Source organism: Onychomys torridus, chromosome 3, assembly GCF_903995425.1.
Source record: "Onychomys torridus chromosome 3, mOncTor1.1, whole genome shotgun sequence".
NCBI classification, from domain to species: Eukaryota; Metazoa; Chordata; class Mammalia; order Rodentia; family Cricetidae; genus Onychomys; species Onychomys torridus.
Window position 1 is genome coordinate 138,994,155 of NC_050445.1, and position 18,862 is coordinate 139,013,016.

General features: G+C 47.7%; 2 protein-coding genes across 12 annotated transcripts in view; both read left to right on the top strand.

Annotated features, from left to right (window-relative positions):
- The window catches only part of Znf384 (zinc finger protein 384), a 33,553-nt gene extending 26,216 nt beyond the window's left edge, over positions 1-7,337 (top strand). For 5 of the 9 annotated variants that reach the window (XM_036180960.1, XM_036180958.1, XM_036180962.1 and 2 more), the window contains 5 exons: positions 223-447; positions 1,094-1,276; positions 2,679-2,757; positions 5,232-5,390; positions 5,794-7,112. In XM_036180960.1, coding sequence (XP_036036853.1) covers positions 223-447; positions 1,094-1,276; positions 2,679-2,757; positions 5,232-5,390; positions 5,794-6,219 — 1,072 coding nt within the window. In that variant the 3' untranslated portion in view covers positions 6,220-7,112. Of the gene's footprint in view, positions 1-222; positions 448-1,093; positions 1,277-2,678; positions 2,758-5,231; positions 5,391-5,793 lie in introns of all 9 variants that reach the window. The other 4 variants (XM_036180965.1, XM_036180963.1, XM_036180967.1 and 1 more) reach the window with 3 other exon arrangements.
- Positions 7,338-9,313: 1,976 nt separating this feature from the next.
- Positions 9,314-18,018, top strand: Ing4 (inhibitor of growth family member 4). Of its 3 annotated transcripts, none has more exons than XM_036182802.1 (8): positions 9,314-9,390; positions 12,881-12,952; positions 15,648-15,814; positions 15,986-16,100; positions 16,273-16,381; positions 16,592-16,739; positions 16,963-17,024; positions 17,129-18,018. In XM_036182802.1, exons 1-8 carry the CDS (start codon positions 9,354-9,356, stop codon positions 17,166-17,168), a joined length of 750 nt encoding a protein of 249 aa, XP_036038695.1. In that variant the 5' UTR covers positions 9,314-9,353; the 3' UTR covers positions 17,169-18,018. The 3 variants fall into 3 exon arrangements, with proteins under 3 accessions (XP_036038695.1, XP_036038696.1, XP_036038697.1); XM_036182803.1 differs by having other exon boundaries at positions 16,276-16,381; XM_036182804.1 differs by having other exon boundaries at positions 15,986-16,091; positions 16,276-16,381.
- Positions 18,019-18,862: the final 844 nt, after the last annotated feature.

Below are 18,862 nucleotides of genomic sequence, written 5' to 3' on the forward strand. Positions count from 1 at the left end.
GAGTTCCAGGCCAGCCTGAGCCACATAATGAGTTCCAGGCCAGCTTGAGCTGCATGAGAACCTTTCTTTGAAAAGAAAAAGAAAAGGGAATAAGAAAAAGCTACAAGCCTCACCATGTAGTTGGAACAGGAGATGGGGGCAGTTAGATGGGCTTCTTTTGGCAGGTGTTAGGCTCAGCAGCACCTCCTGGTTGAGGCTCTAATATTGCCCTTGCTTGGCCAGGTGCCGGATGTGCTCACTGACCTTCTACTCAAAGTCGGAGATGCAGATTCACTCCAAGTCACACACCGAGACCAAGCCTCACAAGTGCCCGCACTGCTCCAAGACCTTCGCCAACAGCTCCTACCTGGCCCAGCACATCCGAATCCACTCGGGGGCCAAGCCCTATAGTTGTAACTTCTGTGAGAAATCCTTCCGCCAGCTCTCCCATCTGCAGCAGCACACCCGGTAAGGCTGCTGTCACTTCTACCTGGCTATAAAACCCCCACGACCATGTGGCCTGTGCCAGCTGTTCTCTCCTTTGCCTTTTGGAATCTACTCTCTTTTGTTACTGTCTGAAAACTAAAGTATGTATCCTAGCAGTGGGGGCCTTGAACATTGTGATTTCTGGTCCCCAACTCTGGAACAATTTTTGTGGTTTCTCTCTGTGTCTGTTTGGAAATCTTCTACAGAGCAGACCCTGCTTTTACTATATGCTTCAGTTCAGAGCCATGGTGTGCATTCAACTTCAGGTCCATGGGGAACAGGCGGTATTGGCCTATGTTCAAATTGCTATTTGGAAGCAGGGTAACTGTGGTGAGTGTGCACCCTTAGGAAGAGGCCCAGGGTTGGCAAGACTGACTACTGTAAGGTCGCCAAGAGCCCTGGGTTGCAGCTCTTCACCATCTCACTGCCATTCTGGCCGCCGACCTGCAGTCAGCAACAACCTAGACGTGGGTGTCCTCTTCATTAGCCTCTCCAGCCGGAGCTCGATTGGGAGGAGGGAGGAGGGGGTGCTCTCATCCGTCCAGCAACATCATTTCACCCAGCAGAGAGCTGAGCCCGTGGTGTCGAACTGCCTCCTCCTCCCCCTTCCCTCCTCTCCTCTCGGCAGGATTCACTCCAAGATGCACACGGAGACCATCAAGCCCCACAAGTGCCCGCACTGCTCCAAGACCTTCGCCAACACCTCCTACCTGGCCCAGCACCTCCGAATCCACTCGGGGGCCAAGCCCTACAACTGTTCCTACTGCCAGAAGGCCTTCCGCCAGCTCTCCCACCTCCAGCAGCACACACGGTAAGGGAGAGGGGCGGCTACTGACCCCGCCCCGCCGGCATGCCCTCCCCAACCCCCGCCCCGGACACACACAACCACCCGCATGCGGGGGGCGGGGGAGAGGCCTGGCTGGAGGTGAGGCCTGGCTGGAGGTGAGGCCTGGCTGGAGGAGAATATGACTGGAAACAGAGAAAAGAACTGGATGCCAAGCGAACCTTTCTGGAGCACAAACCATTTCAAAAAGGCACAGTGATTGTTTGGTATTTCTTGATTGATTAAAGCGAGACAAACTTGGAACAAAGACAACTATCTCCTTCACTTTCCTCCCTGAAAATACCAAGCACACATCTTACCAGATTTCCTCTTTGGTGCTAAGCAGAGACATTCGATTTCAGAAGACCTTCTTTGGCCCTCAAGACACTAATTACGCGTGGGAGATATAATCAGATATAAGCTGGCACCAGCCTGGATATCACACTCACGACAACAAGCAAGAGCCCAAGAGTAGAGCACAGATGGAAACTGAGAACTGAGTCCGGCAAACTGAAGGAGCGCCCACTTCATCAAGAGGATGCTCGCATCTGATCCATCGGTGTAGCCTTACTAGGGAAGTCTGATACTAGAAGAGCCAATGGTCTCCTTTGGTGATATCTCAAGATGAAGTGGAGTCCATACTCTTGGCAATTGGCAGTCTTCTTATGGATGTGATGTTCTTACCCAAAAGTGATCAGACTGCCTTGAGGAGTTTGCTGTCTTCGTATACTTGAGGCTTTATCACAGATCGTTCTGAAGTCCCTGAAAAGGAGCAGGTGTTGGTGCATCCTCAAGTCTTGAGCTTATCTTAGTAGATAGAGGGCCCTGTGGTGGAGGGAAGGTTAGATTGGTTCTAACCTCAGGATTTCCTGTCGTTAAGGGCTTAGACTGGGGGCAGAATCCCTAGGCATTTCCATGAGTTTCCTCTGATGTCACCACTACTTTCATTGTAACTGTCCTTTGATTTCAGAACTGTCTCTGGCTATGATGCTCAAGGTTGAAGGAACAGTTTCTGCCTGTAGGGTGGGGACCACTGAGGAAGTGCTATGTATTTTTCTTGTTCCTTACAATTGTAGTTACCTTTTGTTTCTGAACATTCACTGCGAGATGGTTACTGTAGGAGCAGATTTATATACCAGATCATGATGTGCCTGTGTCCTGGATGCTGAGGCCTCAGTCCCTTTTCTCCCGGCACAGTGAGGCTCTCCTTGAGCTCAGTGCTATACAGGCAGTGACCAGAAATCAGGCACTTCAAACCACGCCGGGTCAGAGAGGGGCTAAAGCCAGCACCTCATTCCTCAGGAGACAACCTGAAGAACCTGAGTCTGGTACGGAGCTAGTCTGTAAGTAACCTTGCTGACGTCCATACTCTTCTTTTCATCCTGTACAGAATCCACACCGGTGATAGACCCTACAAATGTGCACACCCGGGCTGTGAGAAGGCCTTCACACAACTCTCCAATCTGCAGGTGCGTATCTGGGTTCCACATAAGTAAGACCTTGAGTTTGAGACTTGGGAGTGACAAAGTGCAAGGCCTGGCTGCGGTACAAAATGAGCTCAGGTCAGCCAGCAACTTTAGATAACAGTTTCTCGGGCTGGAGAGACGGCTCAGTGGTTAAGAGCACCAGCTGCTCTTCCAGAGGAACCAGGTTCAATTCCCAGCAACCACATGGTGGCTCACAACCACTTGAAATGAGATCAGGTACACATGCAGGCAGAATACTGTATGCATAATAAATAAATAAGTCTTTTAAAACAACAACAACAATAATTTTTTAAAAAATGATAACAGTTTCTCAATATTTAAGAAAATAAGAGTTAAGGAGTTAGCTCCCCAACAGACAGTAAAGTGCTTGCCACAAACATGAAGGTGTGATTGATCCCTAGACCCCACTTTTTAAAAGAAAAAAAAAAGTGTTGGGGATTTAGCTCAGTGGTAGTGCACTTGCTAGGCAAGTGCAAGGCCCTGGGTTCTATCCTCAGCTAAAAAAAAACAAAACAAAACAAAAGTAGTTTGGTATGACCTTGTTATCCCGGCACTGGGAAGGTGGACAAAGGCAGGTCTTTGGAGCTCTCTGGCCGCCATCCTGACCATGTTGGCTAGCCCCAGGCCAGTGAGAGGTTATGTCTGAGAAAACAAGGTGGGTGGCTCCTGAGTGGTCACACCAAAGTTGTCACTAGCCGCCACAGGTATGTGCAACTGAACACAAACCCAAAATATTTTTTTTTTAAAAGACTAAGGTCTGATGAGATGGCTCAGTGGTTACATATACTTAGCATGCAAGCCTGACTACCTGAGTTGGACCCCTGGAGCCAACAGTGGAAGAAGAGGGACTAACTCATCATCTTCTACCCGTGTGCCATGGCAGGTACACCCACAATAATAAAATTGAGCCGGGCAGTGGTGGCGCACGCCTGTAATCCCAGCACTCAGGAGACAGGCAGGTGGATCTCTGTCAGTTCGAGGCCAGCCTGGTCTACAGAGCTAGTCCAGGACAGGCTCCAAAGCTACAGAGAAACCCTCTCTTGAAAAACAAAAACAAAAAAAAATTAATTAATTAATAATAATAATAATAAGATTTAAAGGAAAAAAGATTGGTTCTGTAGCTCACTAATAGTGCTTGCTTAAATGTGCCAGGCTATAGTAGGTTCAGGCCCTAGTACATACCATATTTTAACAAAAACACTACCCTTAGGTGGCTAAGAATGGTGGCATGTGCTGGACTACATAGTCAGAAGAAACAAAAAATTAGGGTCTGGAGAAATGGCTGAGCTTAGAGTTTAGAGTACCCATGTCAGGTAGCTTACCACCACCTACCTAGAACTCCAACTCCAGGGAACCCAGTGCTCTTCTGACCTCCCCAAGCACCTGTACAAATATGTATATAAAAATAAATGTTCAAAAACAGCTGACAATCTGGGCTACATGAAACTCTCAGAAAACAAAACAAAAAAGTAATCACAATATATAAAACAATTGCATGTTAGCATTAATAGAAAGAACTATTCCCAAATCCCACTAAAGGAACTTAATGGGAGAATGATACTATTTCACATTTTGCAAGGTTTCTTTCCCCCACAGCCTAGGCAAGCACTCTACCGCTGAGCAACACACCCAGTCCTTGTGATTTTCTTATACTTACATGGTGTGTTGTGTGACTTAGACTGGCCTTGAACCTGCCATCCTAGCTCTTTGGTCTTAAGTGCTAGCGTTGCAGATGTGTGCTGCAATGACCAGGAGCTTTGTACATTCCTTCAGTCTTTGGCTTAGCTAAAAGTGAACATACTCCTCATCTGATACAGTCAGTCTGGAACATGAGAGAACAAGAGTGCAGAAGCAAACACCTGTACTTCGTGTGTGTTATAGCTGTTTATGCATAAGTATAGGTAACGCTTGGGTGTCTGCTTCTGTAGCTCTCTGCCTTATTTTTGAGACTTTTTACTGCAGCTAGAGCTCACCATACTTGACTAGACCAGTAAACCTGAGGGATCCTCCTGTTTCCGACCCTGCCCAGCACTGAGATTCTCGGTGCATGCCATCAGCCAGCCCTTAGGTAGATGCTGAGGATGTGAAGTAGGGTTCTTACCACATAGCAAGCACTCCACCCACTGACTCATCTACTCAGTCCTTGTCTCAGTATTTCAAAGGGTTTTGATTATGTGGGTCCCTGAAAAGGGTCAGGTAGCCCCCAAACCTCCCTTTAAGAGCCACTGGAAGAGGGAGACCAGGTAGGTGTAAGTGTTGTAACTTTGTGGACCCTGGATTTCTGCCGTATGGTAGACATCTCCCCCATTAGCCACTAGTCCTGATGTTTCATCAGAGCACTCTACTGCTTCTTGTAAGAAGGGAAGCTAGGAGGGCCTCTGCTCACCCCGGGCGCTCTCGCCATAAAGGCCGAGGGAGGGAGGGTGCTCATTTCGGTTTCTCTCGCTTGTTTGCAGTCCCACAGACGGCAGCACAACAAAGACAAACCCTTCAAGTGCCACAACTGTCACCGGGCGTACACAGACGCAGCCTCACTAGAGGCCCACCTATCTACACACACGGTGAAGCACGCCAAGGTGTACACCTGCACTATCTGTAGTCGGGCGTACACGTCGGTGAGTGCTTGGTGCTGTCCCTTCCCGATGGAAGTCTGTTGGTGACTGGCTTGTCATGTACTTGCCCCTGCTCTCACTGAGTAGATAGAGTCAGTGTCAGAGATAATTAACACCATGAGCAATGGTTCTTCATTAGACAGATAAGATGAGCTTTTGTGTTGGAGAAAGATTTCAGGTATTTTCTGTGAGATTCTAGAACAAGATTATCAAATGGCTTCACTCAAAGATGGTTGAGAAAAAGAACTTTCCCTCTGCCAGCTCAATGTCCACAGTGACTTCTACAAGTCCCAGGCCTTTACCTCACTCCAGAATAACCCTTTCCAGCCATGACAGAGTAAGAGCCCAGAGTGACAGGTGCAGGTCATCTCTTTCCTTTCTTTCATTTTCTTTTTACTGTCTCTAGGAAACATACCTTATGAAACATATGCGCAAACACAACCCTCCTGATCTTCAGCAACAAGTGCAGGCGGCGGCGGCGGCAGCGGCAGTGGCCCAGGCCCAGGCTCAGGCTCAGGCTCAGGCCCAGGCCCAGGCCCAGGCTCAGGCCCAGGCCCAGGCCCAGGCCCAGGCCCAGGCTCAGGCCCAGGCTCAAGCTTCCCAGGCATCACAGCAGCAGCAACAGCAACAACAGCCACAGGCACCACAACCACCACACTTCCAGTCCCCTGGGGCAGCTCCCCAGGGTGGGGGTGGTGGGGACAGCAACCCGAACCCTCCACCCCAGTGTTCCTTTGACCTGACCCCCTATAAGACGGCAGAGCATCATAAAGACATCTGCCTCACTGTCACCACCAGCACCATCCAGGTGGAGCACCTGGCCAGCTCTTAGAGATCCGTACTGCCATCCACTGGAAAGAGGGAGAAGACGTTCTGGCAGAAAGTGCTCTTCTTCCTTGACAAGTCCTGTCTGCAGCTCCTGGGTCCTCAGGCATGGCTTCCTTCGCAAGATAACCACCCTTAATCTCAGCTGCTCCTGATTGACAAAGGAATCCTGAGCTGATAGTGTTATCCAGCAGCCCCATCCAAGCAGAGCTTTTAAAACTGGGGGTTGGTGCTTGAGAGAGGATCTGCTGTGACCTCACATCTTGTCCAGTGTGGGCACTTACCTTTCTCTCTTCTCATCCTCAAAGTTGGGGCCAATAGAAGGCTAGCGGCTGGCCTCCCACACAACAGAAAAGGAAGCTCTAAATGCAACCAGCCTTCCGTTGTACGCTTACCTGTAAAAGAACAGGTTTTGCACGTGGCCTGACCCCTGTGAGCCATTTTCTTTCCCTTACGTGGTCTCACTTCCTATTGGGTGGTGACTGTACCTTTTTATTCGTAAGGGGGACAGTAGCTGATACATGGTCACCAAGGTGCCAGAGATTCCCCAGGTGACCAAAGGTGGTATAAGAGTATGGGTTATGATTTTTTCCTTCAAGTCTCCTTCCTTCTCTGCCAACCAAGGGCCTATATACTCTGCCTCACCACCCCAGTCCAAGGAGCTATGGGAGCTGTGTTCTCTGCAAAACCCCAGCCAGGTTATTGCAGAGAAGAGAGAAGTCAGAGCACATACAAGGACTGGACTTAGCTCCCTAGGTGCCACGGTCAGATGCCAGACATGGATTTATATATAAATATATATATATAAGTATATATATATATACCTGCTCATCACGGCCATCTCTGTTGTAACCATTTCTGTGTTTATAAATGCATTATCTCTGAGAATTTTCACATTGATGTTTTGTTTTTGTCTTTTTTTTCTCCACCTTGTCCTCTGGCCATGGCATTTTAATTTTCTTTTACCTTTTAATTTTTTTAATCACGGCAGATTTCAGAGAAAAGAAAATTAAAATAATCAGGAATTATACAGTTGTTATAAAGCAATTTAAAAATGAAAATTCTTATGTACAAACTAAGGGGTGTTTTTAGAACATTGTATAGAAATAAATTCATGTTTAAGGACGAGAGCAGTGAGCTACTGATGTAAGCTAGCATGGGAAAAGCTATTTGGGGAGATATTCAGGACAGCATTAAGTACTTAAACTGGAATGTGTGAAGAATGAGTGCTTGTGTGGTAAGCCCCATGTGAATCCTTAGCCACTTCCAGTTTAGGAACATTTGTGTACAAATTCTGTCCTGGGGCATATCCGTGGTGAGAGCAAGGTTTTATTGAACAAGACAGCTATATTCCTTACCCTTTGCCCTCCACACACCAAAAAAGGGGGCAGGGGAAGTATGGCCTCTTTAGAGGACCTGCACTACCCATGCCTATTTTGTCCAAATTCTACTGGGCATTGTGTACATATGTGTGTGTCTCGTTAAACTGCAGTGCCTCAGACCAGAGGTTTCCAGTGATGGAAACCATAACCAGCTACTGGGCTTAGGACTGAAGAAAATGCAAAATGCAGTGAGCTTCCATGATACAATGGTTATCATGTTCACCTTACAGTGGAAGACAGTTGTGCTGGACAGAGCATGATCAAGAAACCTAAGACTTCTCATAGTCTACCATGAAAGGATTCAGCCTAATTTCCAAGACTGCTTCATGAAGATTAAATCCTTCATACAGTACTGAAAAAGTTGACAAAGTTCTCAAACCTGAGAACTGACCAACAACTATTACCTAGCGACGTGGATAAGTCAGTCCCATTTAATTTGGGACTAGCCATCCAGGACAGTATCTCAGTATGCCATTGTTGGTTAGCTTCTTGATGCATTTTTCTCCTCTCACTGACTACTGAGAGTCTCTAACGACCTTATTTTCATCACAAGTATTGGAATAAGTACCTTTGTGGGTGAAAGACCATCCCCACTCCCACCCAATGATAATGTTGCCTACTGCTGCTCTGGTTGTATAGAGAAAAGAGCTGGCAGGGATAAAGTTATCCCAACAGCATGCTCTTGTAATTAGAATGGGGTCCACGTCCTACTGCCCTGCTTTAGCATCTGCTCAGTAGTAAATGGGCATTTTTACATATTTGGTCAAAGGAAGCTAAAAATTTTAAAAGTATGCTGTGTGGTGTAATTATTGTGAAAGATGTATGAATTAGAGGTGACAGCTATCTTCAGGAATCTACCACCACTATTACATTATGGGGTTTCAGTTGTTTCCCTAAGGTAGCAGCAACCTGCCAGGCTCGCTCTTTTGTACAATGGATGATACTTTTGACTAGGGAAGTGGCTGATGTCTAGGTGGTCTAGCAATTATAAACCTTGACCCAGTCCTTTCAGTCATGTTAACATCATACATAAATTAAAATACAAAACAAAAACATGAGATCTCCCGTTAATAGCACAACTGCAAAAATCAATGAGTGTTGTGCACTTTGTGAACGTTTATTGAGTATAAAGAACAAGAACCCTAGCCAGGTGTGGTGGCAAATGCCTTTAATTCCAGCACTGTCAAGGTAGAGACAGGCAGATCTCTTAAACTGGAAGACAGCCAGGGCTACCAGTTGTGTTGTAAAAAAAAAATTAAGTGAATAGAAGTGCAAAAGGTTAAGTTTTGCAAAGCCTGACAACTTCAGAAGAAAGCATCTGCCTCGGAGACTACCTGCTTCAGCTTTGATGATCAAATTCAAAATAAGCAAAGCAAAATAGCTGGTTTCCCTACTTGCCGAAAGGAGGGATTTACAGAATTTCAGACAGAACAGTTTCTTCCCCCATTTACCAAACATGCCTGTTGTAAGCAAAAAGTTTGCTAGAGAATGCAAAATGGCGACCTTGCGTGATGTCATACCTGTCTCAGTAACATTGGCGTCTTGTTAAGGGCGGAAGCAGGCTAAAGCAGCCTCGCTGTGGGAGAGCGTGAGTAGCCATGCAAAAAGGTTCAATGTTGGGCGGATGTGTCTGGGGGCGATATAGTAAGGGCGGAAGTTCTTTAAGTACGGGAAGGATCTAATCCAAGAATGGCTCCAGCGCCTGTCTGGTTTCAGTCACTTCCGGGGCGGATCGGAAGTTGCTTTGTTTTGCTTCAAGATGGCTGCTGGGATGTATTTGGAACATTATCTGGACAGTAAGAGCCGCCTGAAGAAGGGGGTCATGTGTCATAGAGTGGTGTGAAGGGTCCGGGTTGGCAGAATCGATGGCTCTGAGGTCCTGGTGGCCTGAAGCTCACAGTTGGGAAAGGGTTCCGCGGGAGGATTTATTCGAGGGTGAAGGAGGAGGGGGCGGGGCAGTGGCAATACAGGCCTCGCTCATACTGTAGGCGAGGGAAGGGGCTGCCCGCTGGGGTCAGGGTTGTGTTTGGAAGGATTTCGGGCAGCAGCAAGGTATTTCCTGACTGTCCTTTAGGGTTCCTGGCCTCAGGGTATATTTTTCTCTCCTAAATTGCGCAGGGTCGTTACCACTGCCATTTGGAGTAGCTGCAAATATTTGATCTGGTCTCCTTTAGTCATTTGTGTCCCCAGAGTGGCTAGGTGAATGGAGGGGGACGACCACTTGCGTTGTTAAACTGAAACGCTTTACTTCGTAAGCAAAATCCAGTTCTCATATAATGAAGTGTGTGTGTGTGTGTGTGTGTGTGTGTGTGTGTGTGTGTGTGTGTTGAGAGACTGGGAAGTGAGAAATAGTCTGGAAGTAGATTAAACGCCAAACTAAGATGTTTGCGTCTTAATATAGAGTATTGACTTTAATAAAGGAAAAGTAAATGGTCAGTTTATGATAGCAGTCCCAATTCAGAGATGCAAACCTGATCTTAGAGAATGACAGAAATTTTTAGATATTAAATATGACAAGATTGATTAGATGGTATCGCGATTAAGAGAAGGAAAAATCAGGGTGAATTCTGCTTGGAAAATAAGATATACTATAGGAGAGCAGTGTAGGAGATTCAGGAGTCATAGCAGTATATTTATTTTTGCCTTAGACATAGACATAAAGTCTGTGACAGTGAGATTCTTTAGGGAAAAGAAAGTGAGGAAGAAAGATGGACAAAATCTCAAGAAAACAGCATTTAAAGGATAAGACATCAATGTTGAAGTTACCAGAAGATCTATATTTTAGTATTTGCAATACTAGGAGGAAGTCAGTCACTTGAACGAGAAGATAGTACCCACTGCTTCAGACTTTCCTTTAGAGGAAGACAAAAGATGGATCATTTGATTTTGGTAATGTGTGGTGACAAAGTAATCATAGTGAACTGATGCCGGCAGACTTGAGAAGTTCAAACAATAGAAGCAACTTTTTGGTTTTTTTGTTTTTAAGACAGTGTCTAATGTAGCCCAGATTGACCTCGAATTTGATACACAGCTGAGGGTGACCTTGAGCTCTAGGTCTTCTTTCCACCTCCCTGGTGCTAAGATTATAAATATGTGACACCATGCCTGGTGTAGTAGAAACATTTTTAAAGTTTGAGTTGGCTTCCTAGAGACACTTTAAAAGTTTGGGTGGGTGTGGTGGCACATACCTTTATTCCCAGAATTTAGGAAGATCTCTGAATTTGAGGCCTGTTGATCTATATAGTGAGATCTAAGCTAGCCAGGGCTACATAATGAGACCCCACCTCAAAAACAAAACAAAACAAAACAAAAAGACAGTAGAACACTTGCCTGGCAGGTTGGAGCCCCTGGATCTGAGGTTCTGTCTGTATCACCAAAGGGGTTGAAACGAGGTTAGACTGTAGGAAGAAATTTCGCTTCTGTGGGGAGGCTTAGCTAAGAATGCATTTTATTCAAGTATTCCTTGGGCACTTTCTGTATACATGGCAATTCTAAACATGAGGAAAATTTCAAATTGATACAGACATGTATCTGTCCTGGAAGATTAGGGAGACAGACACGGAGTAACTAGGTTAATTATTTAGTTATGGTTGGATAACTACTAAAAGTATTAGCTAGACAACCTTGACAGCCTATCAGAGTCTGGGAAAGCCAGGTTCTGGACTGAACTTTGAAGAACGAGCAGAAGTTGAGTAGGCAAGTGGGTAAGGTGGGGGTGGGAGGAGGAAGACAGAGCTCTTGGGGAGCTGCTGGTGAGTGTGAGGCACTCACAAGGCCAGAGCAGAAGCCTACGGAGTTACTGGAAGCTCTCAGCCTGCGTGAAGAGTCCCGGAAGGAACAAGGGTGGGACTTTGGAGCTGAGGGCGAAGATGTTGATGGCATAAACGGAAAACAGCGGGAAAACTGGTTTATAGGGTGTCACCAAAGAGGAAGGGGATGGGATGGTGACACAGATAGGCGAGGGTTCTCTTTTGAGAAAATGCAAATGAATCTTTCACAGATAAATCCATCATTTCAGGGCTGGCATGCTAAGAGTGCCTACCTACCATTCAGGAGACCCTAGGTCTGATCCCCACCACTGCATAAACCTGGCATATAGACACAGGTCTCAACACATGGAGGTAGATATACAAGAATCAGAAATTCATTTTTGCTCATCCTTTGCTATGTAACAAGTTTGAGGCCAGCCTAGGCTACAGAGACCCTGTCACCAAAAGGGAAAAAAAAAAAAAAAATCCACTTTCAAATGGGGGGAAAACTGAACTGCACTTCATTTTTTAATGTTGAGTGACACATTTTTAGAAAATGCTTTTTTAAATTAATTTTTAATTATGCATCTTTGTGGATGGTGTCTGTGTGTTTATGCATGAGTGCAAGCCCTCTTGCGACCCAGAAGCACTGTATCCCCCCAGACCTGGAGTTTCGGCACTTGATAGCCACTCAACATGGGAATTGCAAACCAGACTCTGGTCCTCTGGAAGAACAGCTAGTGCTCTTATCCACTGAGCATCCCTCTAGCCCCTGCACTTTACTTTTGTCTGCTTGTTTGTTTGTTCTATTTTGTTTTTCCTTTTAAATAGCATCTTAAGCCAGGCATGGTGGCACACACCTTTAATCCCAGCACTCGGGAGGCAAAGGCAGGCGGATCTCTGTGAGTTTGAGGCCAGCCTGGGCTACAGAGCGAGATCCAGGATAGCTAGGGCTGCCTCAAAAAACCAAATAATATCTTTTTTTTTTTCTTTTGGATTTTCGAGACAGGGTTTCTCTGTGTAGCTTTGCGCCTTTTCCTGGAACTCACTTGGTAGCCCAGGCTGGCCTCGAACTCAGAGATCCACCTGGCTCTGCCTCCCAAGTGCTGGGATTAAAGGTGTGCACCACCACCCCCACCCCCACCCCACCCCGGCTTACAAAATAATATCTATGCAGGCCAGGCTGGCTTCAAATCCCCATGTGGCTGAGGCTGACTTGAGCTCCTAATTCTTCTGCCTCCTGCTGCTTCCAGCTTGTTCTTTTTTAAATGTATACAGTGTTCTGCCTACATGTATCCTTGCAGGCCAGAAGAGAGCACAAGGTCTCATTACAGGTGGTTGTGAGCCACCATGTGGGTGCTGGGAATTGAACTCAGGACCTCTGGAAGAGCAGCCAGTGCTCTTAACCTCTGAGCCATCTCTCCAGCCCTGAACTTCATTTTAAAAGGAGCTCTAGAGCCAAGGATGTAGCCCAGTGGTAGAGCCAATTGCCAAGACCTGTGTATAATCCAGTAACTATATTTCTCTGTCTTCCCAGGTATTGAAAACCTCCCGTTTGAATTACAGAGAAACTTTCAGCTCATGAGGGACCTAGACCAAAGGACAGAGGGTACGTCCAGAATAATAGGCTCTTGTTGACCATCATTTATTTTCCTACTTTCTGTTATCATACCATCTGGTATAATCTGGAGGACTGTGACTTACTGTGGAGGGGTGGGGGTGGGGGGGTGAGTGTTTTTCCTTTATGTATGTCTGTGCATCATGTGTGTGCCTGATGCACAAAGAGGTCAGAAGACAGTATCAGATATCTGGAACTGGAGTTAAGGATGGTTCTGAGCCACCATGTGGGTGCTGCGATCTGAACCCAGGTCCTCTGCAAGAGCAGCCAGTCCTCTTAATCACTGAGCATCTCTCTCTCCAGCCTGTCTTCCATGGAATTCTGACAGGAAGATAATGGTCATCCTCATTTCTACTTTCCTACATCAAATGGAGTGTTGAGATAATGCCTCAAGAAGTTAGACATGCTGAGCTGGCAAGACAGCTCAGCGTGTAAAGGTGTTTGCCGCTGAGCCTGACAGCTCCGGTTCTAACCCCAGGATCCACGCAGCAGAAGGAGAGACCCTCTAGGAAGTTGGTCCTCTGACCACCACCTCAAAGTGATTCTACACATTCATCCACACACATACAAATCATGCACACAAAATTAATAAGCAAATAAGGTTCAGAGCTACTGTGATTTTTGAAGTACCTTCCTCAAAAATTCAAGACACCAACCCTAGACATTGCTCCCATTTTTGTTTGTTATCTCTTCGTGATAACCACAAGTTATACCTCATTGTTTTGTTTGTGTTATCATAAAATACACAGGGTGTTAGACTACAGTTCATATTGGTTGACAGGGACTTTGCTGAAAAGCTCTTAAAAAGAAAGAAGGGCCAGGCATGGTAGCACAGCAGATAGATCTTTGTGAGTTCATGACCAGCCTGGTCTCCGTACTGAATTCCAGTTCCAGGCCAGCTAGGAAGGACTACATAGTGAGACCCTGTTGTGGGAGAAAAAAAGAAAAAAAAAACTTTTTTAGGTCATCCTCAGGTACATACCCAGTTTAAGGTATACCTGGGCTACATGAGACCTGAGAAACCTTTTCTCTAAATGAATAATAATAATACAAGCAAGAGAAAGAAAACAGAAGGCATCACTTATCATCAGGAGCTCTATACTGTATTCTTTCACTCATGCATTAGATAGTATCTCAGGCCTTGGATGTGGAGCAGATTTGGCTACACTCAGTTGTCCATTTGGAGCCTCAGGAAGGCTCCACTGCAATGCTCAGATTGGTCTGCTCCAGTTTTAAGGCTGAGTTGAAGTTCCCTCCATACCTACTGAAGTCTCACATTCCATTCTGTGTAGCCATGTCAAAGAGGTAACGGGCTAGGATGTGTGAAGCCATGTCTTAAGTTAACTCTGGCTAAGTCTCTTCATGAAAGGGAATATCACCTAACATCTGTCACTGACGGCTGCTGCCAGATGGTCAGAATCAGCTGGACTTCTCTGTAATGAAGTTCTAACTCGTGAATCCATGCTCAGAGACCAGCTGGAGATGATGGAATTGTGTGCTTTTCCCACATCTCCTACAGGCCTGGGATACAGTGAAGTGTGATCATAACATGCTCCCAGATGCTCCCCATTGTCTGGTGGTCCACTGTGCTACAGTCTTTTGCCTCTTCCCATTGATATTTATATGAGCCCTGGCTAATGTCAGGAAGTAGACATCTTCGGGTCACTGTTCTGGGACATCGCCAGCCCTCTGTCTAGTATTAAGATATTTTGAGCAATATCTAAAATGAACAAGCAGAAAAAAATAATGACAAGAATTGTAAGCATGTTGCAATTGATGAGCAAAGTAAGATGAGCAAGCTGGATATGGCGGCTCACACCTGTAATCTCAACATCCAGGAGGCTGAGGCAGGAGGATTTGCTTCTGTTTTAGGCAAGCCTGGACTACATAGTATGTTCTAGACATCTTGAGCTACAGAATGAGACTTGGTACTCAAAAAATGCTAAGAAAAAAGTAGGATGGACAGTAAGGATGCAGAAGCAGCATTCCTTGGAGGAATTAGGACCTAATGTTAAAATTTCAGACCCAGCACTGTGGCGGTTTAGGCAGGAGGGTCATAAATCCGAGGCCGACCTGGGCACAACCCTGTCTGAGAGAGAGAGAGAGACCTGGAGGCCACAGTACCAGTAAGTGACTCAGCCTGGTTTGCAGCAGTCGGGTCTGTTGGGGAATGCGGTTAAGACAAGAAACAAGGTGGCCTTTGGAACCGATCTCATGAGGCCAGCAGCAAGCAAGCCCGCAAAGAAGCACCTTGAACCGTCATCACAAGTACACTTCATGTTAACATGTACACGTCTGAGAATCCCACAGTGCCTTCTGGTAGCTTCACTTCCAACTCTGGCAGCCATGTTTTCTGCACTTTGAAGGCACTTTAAGACAGTCTCAGCCACGCACAGTGATATATGTTTGTAATCTCAGTGCTAGGGAATCAGAGGCAAGAGGATATCTCAAGTTCAAGGCCAGCCTGAGCTACATACTGACACTGTCTCAAAACATACCAGAAAAGGCCCAAATAATTTCAGTGTTGCATTTCCCGAATACAAGGGACAGTACCTGTGAACGTTCAGTACATTTCAGTTGGAAGGTCTTGATGGCCAATGGAAAAGGCCCAAGGAACAAGAGGAAGAAGTATGTTTCATCTAGCCACCAGGGGCCATTGTGACCCAGGCCTCTGTCTCTGTTGTAGACCTGAAGGCTGAAATTGACAAGTTGGCCACTGAATATATGAGTAGCGCCCGCAGCCTGAGCTCCGAGGAAAAACTGGCCCTTCTCAGACAGATCCAGGAGGCCTATGGCAAATGCAAGGAATTTGGTGACGACAAGGTGCAGCTTGCCATGCAGACCTATGAGATGGTATGGTCCTGTTCACGGCTTCCCACCTATCTCCCATCCAGTCCTCAGGCTCTAAGACCCCCCTGCGGCTGTGTTGGGATCTGTTAGGGGTCTGGAAGAGTCATCGTCGGCCTTGGCTGTCTTCTGTCATTGGAAACAGCCTTGTACCTCTTCCCGTCTTCCTCCCGACAGGTGGACAAGCACATCCGGCGACTGGACACAGACCTGGCCCGCTTTGAGGCTGATCTGAAGGAGAGACAGATGGAGTCAAGTGACTACGATAGCTCTTCCAGCAAAGGCAAAAAGAGTGAGGAGGGGGAGGGCTGGGAGATGCGGGCAGGCCGGCCGGCGGGCGGGCGGGCGGGGACTCGGGGGAAGAGGCCCACTCCAGCCTGAGGGGCCAGTGTCACCTGGGACGGGAGCAAAGAGGACTTAACCATCTTTCTGTCTTTGCCTTCCGGCTTACCCTTTCTTCCTAGAAGGCCGGACTCAGAAGGAGAAAAAAGCTGCCCGTGCCCGCTCCAAAGGGAAAAACTCAGATGAAGAAGCCCCCAAGGCTGCCCAGAAGAAGTTAAAACTTGTGCGCACGTGAGTATATCAGAGGACGCCCACCTCCCAGCCAGCACTGCCTCTTGCCACCCCGTCTGTCTTCTGTGCCAGTAACTCTGTCACTTTGGTGTCTGCTGGATGGAGAAGAAGCCGTCCATCATTTGCCTCACCATGCCCTCCTGCCACCTCCAAGCTCAGGTGGTAGCTTCCCTTCCTGCAGGTGACATTTGTCTCCCTCTTGGCATGCAGAAGTCCTGAGTATGGGATGCCCTCAGTGACCTTTGGCAGTGTCCATCCTTCTGATGTGTTGGATATGCCTGTGGACCCCAACGAACCCACATATTGCCTTTGTCACCAGGTCTCCTATGGAGAGATGATTGGCTGTGACAACCCAGACGTGAGAACCCTCTGCCTCAGGGTTGGGGAGGAGCGCTGAGGGACGAGAGGGCGCCAAGGAAAGGAGCAGGCGCGTCAGTTGGAGAGAGGGACTGCAGAGTAGGATAGTGCTTGGGCTGGGTTGCCTGGGGACTTGTAGGAAGTTTCCAAAAGGCTGGAGGAAAGGGGCTCCTCGCCCCTCCAGCTCAGGCCCCTGACCGCTGTATCCCATCTTCCTTTCCCAGTGTTCCATCGAGTGGTTCCACTTCGCCTGTGTGGGGCTGACAACCAAGCCTCGGGGGAAATGGTAAGTGGCGGCTGTGGCAGGCGCTAGCCAGGCTGTCCCAAGTCTGAGTGGGAGAGCGCAGGCTTCACTTACTTTTGCTTGCCCTGCTCTTTGCTGGTTTTTAGGTTTTGCCCACGCTGCTCCCAAGAACGAAAGAAGAAATAGCTTTCCTTTGGATCCCATGCTGGATTCCTTCCGAATCCCCCTGCCCTGGGCTAGTGACAGAGAGGAACGCCTCTGCCGGGGTACTGGGGTCCAGGGAGATGTCGACAGCGAGGTCCTGTCCTCCCTTCTCCCTTCCCCCACTCCTGGTGCTGAGGCTGCATCCAAACCCCAGTAGGGAGGGTGCCACAGCCACTGACGGTATGTGCTCTGGTTCCACTCTCTCCTTCAGAGGGAAGTAATCCCACTCACCCGTCCTTCTGCCTCCGTGGTGAGGTTGGTGCTGTATTTCAGAGGGAGGGTCCTCTTCATCCCCTTGCTTCGTGTTTAAGGACTGGGGCAGTGGGGTGGGCACTCTCCCAGGCTCCTCCATCTTCCCTTCCCCTACTGGGGCTAGGTAGGATAAACTTCTTCATTCTTTTTTCCATGGTGAGGGATCTTGTAGATCACTTGGGCTCTGGCCTAGTTGAGTGATTCCTTCCTCCTCTGTGGCCCGGGGATTTATCCTGACTTTGCATGGGAGGGGGCAAAGTGGAGCACAGTAACTCACATGTAAAAGGAACTGGGGTAGGTAAATAAAAGCTATCCATGCTAGCCTGCTGTGTGTATTGTAGAGACTGTTTCCGTACATGTGATAAGCATTCTTTTTGCATCCTCTGGATTGGATGAGAGGCAGGAGGATGGCTTGCCAGAAGTAGGACAAGACATGAAACCATGATACTTGTCCTGTGGTATCCACAACTCTTCCACCTGGAGGGTGCCTTGCATTGGGGGACTCAGAACTTTGTAATTATGCATCTGCTCTCGGTGAAACACTTTTCACTTAATTCCAATAAATCATGTATTTGCGTTATCTGTGTGTGCTGTGATAGTGTTAGCTTGATTTCTTTTAAAAACAAAAGATATAAGTATTTTCTTCCCATCCCCCAGTGAATTCATTGTATCGGTCACCTTTCTCTTGGGAACAGTATGTCCCTTGGACCACTGAACCATCCTTACATGTGTGTTCACCTTGGTCCATCCTGCTTTCATTTTAACTTTGGGCCTCTTCCCCCCACCCCCACCCAGACAGAGTTTCTCTGTGTAACAGTCCAGGTTGGCCTCGAACTCACAGAGATCTGCCTGCCTCTGCCTCCGCCTCCCAAGTGCTAGGACTAAAGGCGTGCGCCACCACCGCCCCGGCTTCGGGTCTGTTTCTTACCTAGAGGTGCCCTCTTAGGTCCTGGCCAGATCGTCCCTGCCTTTATTTCAGACAGTCTTGCTCTGCTGCCCAGGGTGCTGCCTAGACTCAGCAGCTAGGTCTCCATACCACTGGGCACATGGCTTCCTTAAGCCCACCTTCTTTATCTGTAGAAGAGGTGTTAATACACACCCTCTGGGGTTACGGCTACGTGGCTGGGGTTTTAGCTCTGTGGTGGGAGAAGCGAGGTTCTAGGTTCAATTCCCGGCAGCGCAAAAATGAATTCCCAGAAAGTAGTACCAAGCAAGAGGGCTTACTCTTGAAGAGGCGCCGGAAGGGCTGCAGCCTGTGGCTTCTGCCCTCGGTCCGAGGCCGCAACTGGTGCAGCTCACGGGAGGTCACCTCGTGGCCCGGCCCCGCCCTCACCGTTGTGACGTAGTAGCCGCGCCTCCTGCCTCCGCGTTAGCCGCCCGAGACCCACAGCTCTCCGAGGCTTGGCCCGTTGGAGGTTGCTTTG